Here is a 12,797-nt window from a genome sequence, read left to right on the forward strand (position 1 = left end):
CAGGACTTTGTATGTATGAGAAAAGGTTTTCAGTTCTGTTCTTCAAAAAAGCTCTCATACACACCCATAAAGCCCTACCATACGCCAGTATGACATGCTCTTTTATGTGACAATGAGACACCTTCAGACACACATCTGAAATACTCCAATCACTGCATTGTTTCAGTTAAACCAGAATGTATTTCTGTAGAAATGCTGATTTTTGTTTTAGTTTATCAAGTAAACTGCAGACTTTCATACAATCAGACAAGAAAAAAAGGGTAGAGGTGATAGAGCTTTTTGTCTCTCCTCCCACTGGCACATGCACTCATTTGCTTTCCATCAAGGCCTTTTTATAACTTTTTATTACAGTATATGGTTGCAAATATGCAGTGTACAATTCATATATTCATAGTGTAAATTCTTTGTGCATAGTCAGGGGCTTCTTAAATACTAATGCACATATGTGTGATTACATATTGTTTGCTCCATTACACATGGTGCATGGTACATGTTAACAAGTATAAAATGCAGTGTGAAAAGTATAAAATTGTAGTTTAAAACCACAGTTGTACTTCTTATGTTTCTTATTCAGGAAATGGGATTTGCTCAGTATCTGGTGATCCTCACTACACCACATTTGATAAACACACCCACCATTATATGGGCGCCTGTTCCTACACTGTGACCAAACCCTGCAACGAGTCCTCTGGCTTGCCGTATTTCACTGTCGAGACCCAGAATGAGAACAGAGGAAATAATAAGAAGGTTTCCTACGTCAGGGCTGTGGTGATCAATGTTAACAATGTGACTGTCATTCTCGGCAAGGGACGCACCGTACAGGTATGTAATCTGACAGTGATGGTTATTGTACAGTCACTTATACATTTCTTTGGAAGACCAAAGAGCAGGTACTTGTAGTATTTAATGCAGAAACATAGATAATGAAATTAAAAGGGAATATTTACCAATTTATAAAGACATAGTACTTAATTGTATACCTGTGCATTTTAGACTTTTCAAGAAAAACAGATTTAAAGATGTCACCATGGAAATGTAACCTTGGTAAGCACTAATTTAAGTACATGTCTTTTCAGGTCAATGGGGTAGTGGTTGTTCCACCTGTCACCTCTATCAGTGGAGTTAAAATCTACTTGAGCGGAAAGTTTGTTGTCCTAGAGACATCCTTTGGACTGAGGGTGCGATTTGATGGTAACCACCGTGTTGACGTCACTTTGCCAACCTCCTACAATGGCCTCCTCTGTGGAATGTGTGGTATGACCAATTGTACACTTTTGCTCCAGTTCAGAACATAACTGACCTGCTTGGATTGCTCCAAACCCAAAGTATTAGGTCAAATAAACTGCTGTGCAGTCACCTTTATGTTTAGTCTTTATGTTTATTGTCCTCACAGGAAATTTTAATGGAAACCCCAAAGATGACAACTTGAAACCAGACAATACACCAGCTGCAAATAGCAATGAGTTGGGAGACAGCTGGGAGGTTCCTGACCCAAGACCTGAGTGAGTAACCTTACAGAGCAGCGTACAGCCACATTTTTATTTTTCACACAAGCATGTTATTTAATTCTCAATTCAGTTGTATTTATATGGCATTAAATACAATCCAAATTGTTTTAAGACGCTCTACAGAACCCATAGTCTCAAATCCTCTAGAGCACATAGAGAGATGGAGCAGGGTTGGGGACTCTGAGAAGTCGTGTCTGTTCTTGTACAGACATGTGCATCACATGCTAATGCTCTCTGTTATTGAGAAGCAAGAGCTGAACAGCCGTAATCACTCTCATGGTATGGGAAAAAAGTAAAAGAGTTGATAACTGTAGGTTATACTGGGCAGAGATATTAGTTAATGACAAGGATTAATGCTCAGTACATGGGATGTCCTCCCAGCACCCACTCAGTTACGCTGTAGCCTTAATAGGAAAGAGATAGAGCCAGGGAGGCCGTGAGTGTTATTATATCATTCGTGTCTTTTTATTGCCATGTAGCTAATTCTAATTCTAGTAATGAAACTCTACCAATACATTGACTGGAATTTGTTTCTAAAGTTAAAACATAATTAATTAAAAATAGCATTACTATCACAATTGTTCCCCATCACCACAAATGATGTATCCTCCAAGCTCTCAATATCTGCACTAAATCTTACAGTAATCATACCTAAAAATTGTGAAATAGAATGTGTTTTGTGTGCAGACTGCCAGTCACCTGTATGTACAAAAAACTTTGCTCCATTCTGATGAATTCTCTACATTCTCCCCAGCTGTTCTAATGGTGGAGGACAGGATGACTGTGATAAAAATGTGGAGGAGGAGGCCAAGAAGCCCACCAACTGTGGCATGATATCTGATCCCAATGGTATGACACACACATATTGTACATACAGAATGAACAGGCTCTGATACAGTAATGTATAACACACTTAGCAATATAATTTGTGATAATGCAGTATTGTTATTGGTTTGATGTGAAGTTTGAATATATGGTGTTTAGTGAAGTAGCCTCTTCAACACTGTTGTTAATGTTGAGAATTATTGTAGAGCAGCTTGATGCCATGCTGTATAATGAGTTCACCAGGCATTGATCTCTACTACACTTCTGTCTTTGATTTTAATCACAGGCGTCTTCAAACCCTGCCACTCTGTTGTGCCCCCGGAGCCATTCTTTGAAAACTGTCTATACGACATGTGTGCGACGGGTGGGCAGACTGTGGCTCTGTGCCAGGCCATAGAGAGCTATGCTGACACATGTGCTGCTGCAGGAGTCTCCATTGCATGGAGAAACGATTCATTTTGTCGTAAGTGTGTGTGTGGGTGTGTGTGTGTGTGTGTGTGCTGGTAGAAAACAAACAGGATCTCTTGCGATTATTACTACCTAGTTTGTTACTACAGCTGATGATTTGGTATTATCCCGACAAACCACAACTATCACATTGAATTTAAGAGTGTATACAGTTATGACTAAACACTTCCTAGTGGAAAATCATTTTCCTCTTCTACTTTGTAGATGTGTGGTGATTCAGATCATTTAGAACATTTAGACAGGTGGACTTGGAAGTGTCTTACTATTAGAGTATTAGCACAATTTAAAGTTATATACTGCAACTTAAAAAGGATGAAAATAATATTTATCAAAATGCTCTTGATCAATTCACTCCCATGTCTACTGCTACAAACATGCTTGCTCTGCAACTAATGCCACTAAATTAAAGAAAAAAGCAAAAGAAACACATGATCCTGACAACTGTTGTGCATTTTACAAATTATCTTGAGCATACGCCTTTTCTAAATGTTTTCCTCCTCCCTGCAGCTCTAAATTGCCCCCAGGGCAGTCATTATTCTCCCTGTGGCCCTGCTTGCCCCCAGCCCAGCTGTCAAGACCCTGCAGGACCCGGTGGCTCCTGCAACCTTCCCTGTGTGGAGGGTTGCTTCTGTAACAAGGGCCTCATCCTCAGTGGAGACAAATGTGTCCCGTTCAACGAGTGTGGCTGCACTGATGAAGATGGGCAATATAGGCCGGTGAGTGAGCTTGCTTTGTGGGCTCAGGCAGAATTCCTATTTGTCTTATTTTTTACAATAAAATACATTAATGTTGAGATGTGTTAAACTTGTTTTTGTGCATGTGTAGGTTGGAGACGCTTGGTTCACACAGACTGACTGTTCAGAGCGCTGTAAGTGTAGCAGCCAAGGAAATATCACCTGCGAGCCTTGGCAGTGCAGCCCTGCACAGGAGTGTGGAGTGGTAGAAGGAGTACTGGATTGTCACTCTACTGGTAAAATGAACACAGACTTGATGATCAAAGATTCATTGCACTTCATTTGCTCACATAAAATATATTTTTTCACTGAGCCTAATTTCCTACCACAGGTAAAGGAGTGTGTCATGTAGCTGGAGATCCTCACTACTTCACGTTTGACAGTGTGATGCACACGTTTATGGGCACCTGTACATATACTCTGGTGGAGGTATGAGTTGAATTTGACTGCTTTTCACTCACATGCACCTCATTAGTCATGTTGTATGCCTGTGTTTTCTGCTGTACAGCTTGTCTGTTGTAAATCATTCTGAAACTATAAAAATCAAAATGTAAAATTGTGTTGTTTAAATTTCTATATCTAAATCCTTCAGGTGTGTAATACCACCAGCGTAACTCCCTTCAAGATAGTGGGTAAAAATGAAGAACGTGGTCAACCAGAAGCCTCCTATATTCGCTCTGTGACAATCTACTTGCCTCATGACACTGTGATAGAACTGCAGAAGGGCCGCAGAGTTCTGGTATGGAAGATTCTTTCTGTAGATATTTAGTTATAATTGTAGAAAACGGTGAGGGATACAGTATAAAATAATCATTAAAGACTAATATACAGTACCACTTGAAAGTTTTAGCTCCCTTCAGAATTTTCTGTATTTCTGCATAGAATGACTCATAAGCAGATTTTCACACAGTCCTGAAAGTAGACAAAGACAACCCAATCCTGACGTTTTTAAGAATTGACTGGTATAATTCAGAATTCATTGGTCCATTAATGATGGCAAGCCGCCCCTGATGGATCAGAACAGGCCCAAACGAGGACATTACCAACCCTATGTTTCACTGACGAGTAAACTGCAAGTTACTGTGGTTCCTCTGTGACCTCTCATACTATTATGCGTCTTGCCTTGTTCATCAGTCACTCCTGAAAAAAAAACTTTTATGCAGGAATGTACAACATTTTGAATTGTGCAGAAGTACTAAGCACTGTACTTTCCCTGTCTTAGCTGAATGGACGACGTGTGCGAACCCCAGTTTCCATTGACTTGGTCGGAGCCAAAGTTCTAACCAGTGGGGCGTACATTGTGCTGTACACAGATTTTGGTCTGCTGGTAAGATTTGATGGAGTCCATCACCTGGAGATCACTGTTCCTGGAGAATACTTCAACAAGGTACAAAGATATCTGGTCATTCTGTTGCTTTAACTCATTGCCCCCCATCACATTTGTGTCATTCTGATAGTATATACCAAAATGTTTTAATATTTGTATCATTCTAATTGTATTTGTTTATTTACTGAATCTGAAAAGCTACAAGATGTAACCTTTTCAAGTTTCTTCAGCATATGAGACACTGTAATTACTTTGTGCCACCCTTCTCCTCCTCAGTTGTGTGGCATGTGTGGGAACTACAACCACAACTCCTCAGATGACAACCTGATGCCTAACAAGAAACCAGCCAAGGATGTGATTGAACTTGGCAACAGCTGGAAATCAGATGGAGACAGTGACCCTGGGTCAGTGGGTACCAATCACTTCACATGTTGTATGAGGCATTCACTGTATCACAAACCTGTTTCACATTCATCTGACTGTACATTGAGTTAAGAACTCTTGGAAGCACCAAATACATCATCTAGCCAGTGTAGATACCATACCATTCTGTGTAATGTAAACATTTACAGTTGGTTTGAGTTTTTTGATCTAATTGATGATGTACTGCACCTGCAAAAAAATAAAGCTTCAATAAAGCAAAGTAATCACAGAAGAGCAGTGATCAGATGGAGCTTCTTACAAACCAGCAGCCCCTGTTTGTGCCCCTTATGCATTGATATCCATTCTAGAAAAAGCTCTGTCAGAGTGCTTCGATTACTCCCAGTGTCTAGTATGCACCTAAGGGGAACACCACCTATCTGAATGTCTACTTCAGACTAGTTTATTAATTAATGTGATTAGCTCAGTTTATATGTGAGCTAAGTCACAAAGAGAAACTGCAATATTCGGAAACCTGACTAAGTCATGATCAATTATCCAAATATTCTCCTCTGTAGCTGTCAGCCAGACACTCGTCCAGACGTTCACCCAAACTGCACCACAGAAGAAGAACAGCTGTATGAGGCTCAGTGTGCAGAGGTTATATTATCTGACATCTTCAAGCCTTGCCACTCTCTGGTGGTTCCTGAGGCTTTTCTGGGTAACTGCATCTACGATATGTGCGAGTATGACGGCATGCAGGCAACACTGTGCAACAATGTGGAGGCGTACGCTCAGGCCTGTCAGAGCGCTGGAGTAACCATTAGCTGGAGAAACAACACATTCTGCCGTAAGTTATAGTACTCAAATTAATAATTTAAATAAAGTCAGATATCTAGTTTTCCTATTTTCTTACTTAATTTTCTTGATTTCCATGATGCAGCCCTGCCCTGCCCTCCTCACAGCCACTATTCAGACTGCACTGCCCCTTGCCCCCCCACATGCTCTGACCTCTTCCCCATCTTTTGCCACCTCCCTCCTACTGCCTGTGTGGAGGGCTGCCAGTGCGACGCCGGCTATGTCCTCAGTGATGGCAAGTGTGTTTCTCTGGACAAATGTGGCTGCCTGGACTCAGACAGCGAGTACCATGACGTAAGTGCAACAATGTCTTTCACAGAATGTGGTATAATGGATCATCCTAAATTCGTAAATCAAAAACATGCAGGCCATTGGTATTAAAGTTGCTGATTAACGTTTTTAGAACACAAGTCATAGTAGGAACAAAGTTGATTAGGCCTGTATTAGCACGACTAACTGAAGGTTGTCACCGCAAGTGACTTCAATACTGTGTTGAACAGTCAGTGAGCTGTGTCTATGCTATAATTAGCTAATAATGTTGCTGTTTATGCGTGAATAGGTGGGAGACTCATGGCTAAAAGGAAAGTGTGCTGAGTCATGTACCTGTAACCCTGGTGGCAAAATCGTATGTAAGGGCCACATCTGTAGTTCCAGCTCTGTGTGCTCCCCGGACAAATATGGAGACCTCTCCTGCAAACCGACCAGTGAGTCCATCACTAAACTGTGACGCACATTTGTTATGTATGACATAAAAACACATAGAAAAGCAGAATAACAATCATTTACATGTTGTTTTAAATATTACGCATGTTAATAATTTCATTTATATTATCATCCTCTGTAGAGTTCGATAAGTGCACCATCTCTGGGGATCCTCACTACAGAACATTCGATGGTTTCTCCCATCACTTCCAGGGTCCTTACACATATGTCCTGGCTCAGAGCCACAACTTGACCTCCCTGTCACCTTTTGTGGTGAGGGGAAAGAATCTCAGACGTGGGGGTAACAGGAAGATATCATTCCTGGATCAGATGTACATTGATGTTTACAATGTCAATGTTCGCTTTGGACAGAAGAAGACTATCCTGGTCAGTAGTGTGTCTTTGTCAGAGTACCATTTATTTTCTTGTTTGGTTCTAAAAACAGCATATTATATCTTCTCTAGGTGAATGGGGAGCGTGTTGCACCTCCTCTCAGTCCGGTTGCTGGCTTGACTATCACAATGAACTCCAAGGAGCTCAAGCTCACCACCGACTTTGGACTGACTGTACGTTTTGATAGCAAAAGTCGCGGAGGTAAGAGAAGAGGAAAAATGTGTACTTGAAAACAGAGCCCAGGCTTTTTTTTTTTTTGAGGAATATGTTAATTTCCCTCCACTGTGTGTCTGTTTGTGTATCAGAGGTCATACTCCCCAGCACCTATAGAAATTCTGTCAGAGGACTGTGTGGGAACTATGATGGGATCACCAGAAATGAGTACATGAAACCAGATGGGGAGGTGGTCAGGGACCTAAACACGTTTGGAGAAAGCTGGAGGGTCAGTGACCGACAGGCTGAAGGACTGAAGACCTCTGACCTTCCTGTCACGGTCCATACCCGCAAGTATGTCCTCAATCAAGTTGACTGTCTTTTGTAATTTTTTAACACAGTTTTGTAGATATCAATATTGGACGGAAATTAGTTATTTAAAGCAAAATGCCAAAAAATCTTAATTCTCCAGATCCAGTTTTCTAAGATAGAAAACTCTGTAAATTGTGGTTTTGGTCAACATCTCAACTTGAAATAATGGAATTTACATTATTTATTTGACATTTATTGCAATGAGCAATCAATCTATTATCAAAGAAAATGAAGTTCAGATGTTTCAGTGATTATTAAGATGAAATAAGACAAAAGGAAATTACACTTCCAGTGCAGATGCATAATTTTGCCAGAGTCCTAACAAGCTGAAACATTCAGTAATGAAAATCTATTGGACTAACAGACTCGGTTGTTGTCAGTTACCACTACTAAAAACTCTTACTTTCATAGTCCATCCTTTAATTTATAAACCTCAGTAGACACAGAGATAACATGACAATAATGATAACAATGCTCTGTTTCCTTTGTGTCTCCAGAATTAGGGAGGAGACTGATCCAGATCCAGGATTTGGGACATCAGACTGCTCTCAATCTGAGCTCAATGACTACAACAGCGTGTCTCAATGTGGAGCGTTGTCTGACCCCAAAGGCCCATTTGCTGCCTGCCATGCAACACTGCCACCCCAAACTTATCAAGAGTGAGTCTGTTTTCCTGTGTGATTGTAATTGTGGCAGCTGTAGTTCTGGTGGTAGAGCAGGTTGCCTACGGATTGAAGGTTTGTCTGTTTGATCCCAACCCCTCCACATGCCAAAATGTCCTTGGGCAAACAGATACACATGGTCATTCTTTAGGCAACATTAATGCTTTGGATTGTTTGTGTGAGTTGGCAGCCTTTGTTTACTCTTGGTATGTGTGTCTGTGTTTGTTTCTCCAGTGACTGTTTGTTTGACTTGTGTGCTGAGAGTGGCAGTTTGGAATTACGCTGTGCCAGTTTTGAGGTGTATGCCACAGCATGCCAAGAGGCTGGAGTCAAACTAGGACTCTGGAGGCACCAACTGGATTGTGGTAAGATGCTAAACACACACAGCAAGTTAAAGTAGTCCAATCCACATATACACTGGATTGGAAAAGCAACAGTGGAATGAATTTGCAGATTTGTTTGGTGTGATGTGTGCTTTTAGGAGTATTGACTAAACCAGTGCAATCAGACGGGATTCTGATGTCTTTCTCTCTTTGTCCTAGCCCTTCCCTGTGATGCCAACAGCACTTATTCCTCTTGTATGACACCTTGCCCCGCCTCCTGTGGTGATCTGGCAGCACCCTCTGATTGTGACACCACTTCCTGTGTGGAAGGGTGTCAGTGTGCTGCGGGCTTTGTGATGAGTGAGGGAATCTGTGTGCCATACTCACAGTGTGGCTGCACCTTCCTCAACAGATACTACCCTGTAAGCGGCCTTAAGTTACAACAGTGACTGTGTGTCAGTATGTGAAGATATGATCTCATTAGAATTCTCCTGCTTCTCACTCTCCTTCCTACAGCTGAACGAGAAGTTTGTGACTGATGACTGTTCGCAATCCTGTGAATGCACGAGCACTGGCGCTGTTTGCCAACCCAAAACCTGCCAAGATGGATATGTCTGCACCATTTACAACTTCAAACGTGACTGCCACAGAGGTTTGTGTGTCTTTCTGTGTGTATTTGTGTCAGTAATTCACAGCCATGTTGTGGGGCCCCCATCACTTTTGGGAACAAAATAAAAGTATTGTATGAACCTCATGTATGAACCGCCAGACACGGTCAATTTAGTTTCTTGCTAACTTACTACAGACATAGGCATAAATCATAAAACACCAGCTTACCAATTACAATGTTCACAACAAAAGGTTCATTCCCAAGTCATGTAGCAACTGTCCAGAGGCCTAACTCAGCTCCTGTCTTAAAGCTGGCCCGGAGAGTGGCCATCTTACAGCAATGAAACAGCTTCCCCAACATGATGGCCTGCAGGGGTGCTGTGAAGCATTGCTCATATACTCTCAGCAATAGCATTCCAGTGCTTGCATGTGAGTCTTGGTCACAGTAGAGGTCAGATGTTGTGCCACTCAACTCCCAGGGAATGTCTGGCTAAATCAGGGGACAACACTGACAATGAAGAGTGATCCTCTCCACAATGATGAGGAAGCAGAAGGAGGGGAGACGGAGGGGACCCAGAAGCAAGCAGCTTCCAGACACCGGAACTTGTAGTGTTTGTGAGGATGGCAGTTTGAGCCTTGAGTGATTAGTTAGCGTCCACAAACATCTTGTCCCTCTCTGGTAGGGGACTTTACTATTCAAGGCCTCATACAGGGTCCACATGAATCGAGTTTGGGTAAAAAAGGAGTGATGTGCTGGGTCTCTCTCCTCTGGTCCTCTATGGAAAGGGGAACACTATTTTAATAATGTATTTGTTGATATCATATTTGTTAATCAACCTGCTGTGTCTTCACTTGGTACCTTAACCCTGACATACAATCTCTAACTGATGACATCAAACATATGTTTTGTTTTTTGCTCCAGAGAGTCCATGCCTTAGCTACCCCTGTCTGAATGGTGGGACATGTGAGGAGACTGGCAACAACACACATGTCTGTAAATGTCCAGAGGGCTTTGGAGGCGCAAACTGTGAAGGTATGGCAAACATCATCCTTTTTATCTTTGTCTGATAAAAATATCTTTTACTCTTGTAGGGGGCTTTACTATTCAGGGCCTCATACAGGGTCCACATGAATCGAGCAGTTTGGGTAATAAAGCAGTGATCTGTATGTCAATACCTTTTCACCTTAATATATGCAAAGGATCCAAGGGCTCACTTCTGAGCTTCATAATACGAGACAGATTCTTCTTATGTCATTGGAGTGGCTGTGAATATTGCATATGATTTGGGGGTTAGATAGACCTTGGCTGGAAACAGTTGAGGTACTATCAAGAACTGGCACCCACCTTGTCAAAGATAAACATTTGGAGCTTTTGGTGAGAATATTCATGTGGGAATGATAAATAGAATGACAAGCAGTGAGTGGGTAGTTTGCTGAAAAGAAAAAAAATATTGAACTGACATATGCCTGTATGGTTTAAGTTCTGATTTTGGATTAAGTGAGCAGATGTGATAAACTTGACCTTTAGAGCATTTATTTAAGACTGGATATGACTCATAAAGGATGTAAGATGTTCTTAGAGCTGACATTTCTGTTTTCTTATTGGAGGCTACCCACTGTAAAATTCTCAAAAGAGAGACTGTTTAGGAAGAGAGGAAGTGGTGCCACAGTTTTGTCTCCATGCTGTTAAGAGCATCTATGATCTAAGAGGAAGTGTTTCTCTGTTGATTAGGATGTTTTTAATGGAATTCTTAGTGGTCTAAAACAAATTACGAGATGTGCTGGGTCTCTTTCCTCTAGTCCTCTATGGAAAGGGGAACACTATTTTAATAATGTATTTGTTGATATCATATTTGTTAATCAACCTGCTGTGTCTTCACTTGGTACCTTAACCCTGACATACAATCTCTAACTGATGACATCAAACATATGTTTTGTTTTTAGATCCAGAGAGTCCATGCGTCAGCAACCCCTGTCTGAATGGTGGGACATGTGAGGACACTGGCAACAACACATATGTCTGTAAATGTCCAGAGGGCTTTGGGGGCGCGAACTGTGAAGGTATGGCAAACATCATCCTTTTTATCTTTGTCTGATAAAAATATCTTTTACTCTTGTAGGGGGCTTTACTATTCAGGGCCTCATACAGGGTCCACATGAATCGAGCAGTTTGGGTAATAAAGCAGTGATCTGTATGTCAATACCTTTTCACCATAATATATGCAAAGGATCCAAGGGCTCACTTCTGAGCTTCATAATACGAGACAGATTCTTCTTATGTCATTGGGGTGGCTGTGAATATTGCATATGATTTTGGGGTTAGATAGACCTTGGCTGGAAACAGTTGAGGTACTATCAAGAACTGGCACCCACCTTGTCAAAGATAAACATTTGGAGCTTTTGGTGAGACTATTCATGTGGGAATGATAAATAGAATGACAAGCAGTGAGTGGGTAGTTTGCTGAAAAGAAAAAAAATATTGAACTGACATATGCCTGTATGGTTTAAGTTCTGATTTTGGATTAAGTGAGCAGATGTGATAAACTTGACCTTTAGAGCATTTATTTAAGACTGGATATGACTCATAAAGGATGTAAGATGTTCTTAGAGCTGACATTTCTGTTTGCTTATTGGAGGCTACCCACTGTAAAATTCTCAAAAGAGAGACTGTTTAGGAAGAGAGGAAGTGGTGCCACAGTTTTGTCTCCATGCTGTTAAGAGCATCTATGATCTAAGAGGAAGTGTTTCTCTGTTGATTAGGATGTTTTTAATGGAATTCTTAGTGGTCTAAAACAAATTACGAGATGTGCTGGGTCTCTTTCCTCTAGTCCTCTATGGAAAGGGGAACACTATTTTAATAATGTATTTGTTGATATCATATTTGTTAATCAACGTGCTGTGTCTTCACTTGGTACCTTAACCCTGACATACAATCTCTAACTGATGACATCAAACATATGTTTTGTTTTTTGTTGCAGAGAGTCCATGCCTCAGCAACCCCTGTCTGAATGGTGGGACATGTGAGGAGCTTGGCAACAACGCATATATCTGTAACTGTCCAGGGGGCTTTGAGGGCACAACCTGTGAGATAAAAACACAACTGGGTATGGCAAACAAAGTCTTTTTTATCTTTGTCTGATAAAAAATATCTTTTACAGTCACGGTTTGTAATTATTTCATGTTATCGTTACAGAAACCAAGTGGATTATTCTGATCGCCGTCTTGTCCTCAGTTGCTGCCATAGCCATTATTATCACCATTGTGTGTGTTGTTAAACGCAAGTCCAAGTGAGTCTTAATTGTTTCTGTGCAGCAATACAGTGATTGGATGTGTGTGTGTGCGTTATTATCTTGCCTACAAGCAGAATGTGTTCATCATGTTAATGTTGAAATATCTCTCTCCTCATTTTGTTTTCTCTCCACAGGAAACATACGATCCAGGGGAAACTGATCAGCCTAAAATCAAAAAGCAAGTATTACTAACAAATAGAGAAATGCACTTAA

At 41.1% G+C, this 12,797-nt stretch overlaps 1 protein-coding gene across 1 annotated transcript in view; it reads left to right on the top strand.

The window, feature by feature from the left end:
• zanl (zonadhesin, like) overlaps positions 1–12,776 on the top strand; it is a gene marked incomplete at both ends in the record, with an annotated part of 74,819 nt that extends 62,043 nt beyond the window's left edge. The window contains 26 exons of the mRNA XM_084542016.1: positions 575–822; positions 1,077–1,254; positions 1,394–1,502; positions 2,263–2,357; positions 2,620–2,796; positions 3,309–3,517; positions 3,627–3,771; positions 3,867–3,964; positions 4,128–4,274; positions 4,758–4,922; positions 5,139–5,266; positions 5,801–6,072; positions 6,166–6,374; positions 6,640–6,784; positions 6,925–7,169; positions 7,247–7,376; positions 7,481–7,682; positions 8,198–8,359; positions 8,597–8,727; positions 8,905–9,107; positions 9,202–9,337; positions 10,217–10,327; positions 11,239–11,355; positions 12,273–12,398; positions 12,488–12,581; positions 12,719–12,776. Of these exons, the coding sequence (XP_084398142.1) occupies positions 575–822; positions 1,077–1,254; positions 1,394–1,502; positions 2,263–2,357; positions 2,620–2,796; positions 3,309–3,517; positions 3,627–3,771; positions 3,867–3,964; positions 4,128–4,274; positions 4,758–4,922; positions 5,139–5,266; positions 5,801–6,072; positions 6,166–6,374; positions 6,640–6,784; positions 6,925–7,169; positions 7,247–7,376; positions 7,481–7,682; positions 8,198–8,359; positions 8,597–8,727; positions 8,905–9,107; positions 9,202–9,337; positions 10,217–10,327; positions 11,239–11,355; positions 12,273–12,398; positions 12,488–12,581; positions 12,719–12,776 (4,040 nt within the window). The remainder of the gene's footprint in view (positions 1–574; positions 823–1,076; positions 1,255–1,393; positions 1,503–2,262; positions 2,358–2,619; positions 2,797–3,308; positions 3,518–3,626; positions 3,772–3,866; positions 3,965–4,127; positions 4,275–4,757; positions 4,923–5,138; positions 5,267–5,800; positions 6,073–6,165; positions 6,375–6,639; positions 6,785–6,924; positions 7,170–7,246; positions 7,377–7,480; positions 7,683–8,197; positions 8,360–8,596; positions 8,728–8,904; positions 9,108–9,201; positions 9,338–10,216; positions 10,328–11,238; positions 11,356–12,272; positions 12,399–12,487; positions 12,582–12,718) is intronic.
• Positions 12,777–12,797: the final 21 nt, after the last annotated feature.

This window comes from Chelon labrosus (genome assembly GCF_963514085.1).
Source record: "Chelon labrosus genome assembly, chromosome: 1".
Taxonomy (NCBI): domain Eukaryota; kingdom Metazoa; phylum Chordata; class Actinopteri; order Mugiliformes; family Mugilidae; genus Chelon; species Chelon labrosus.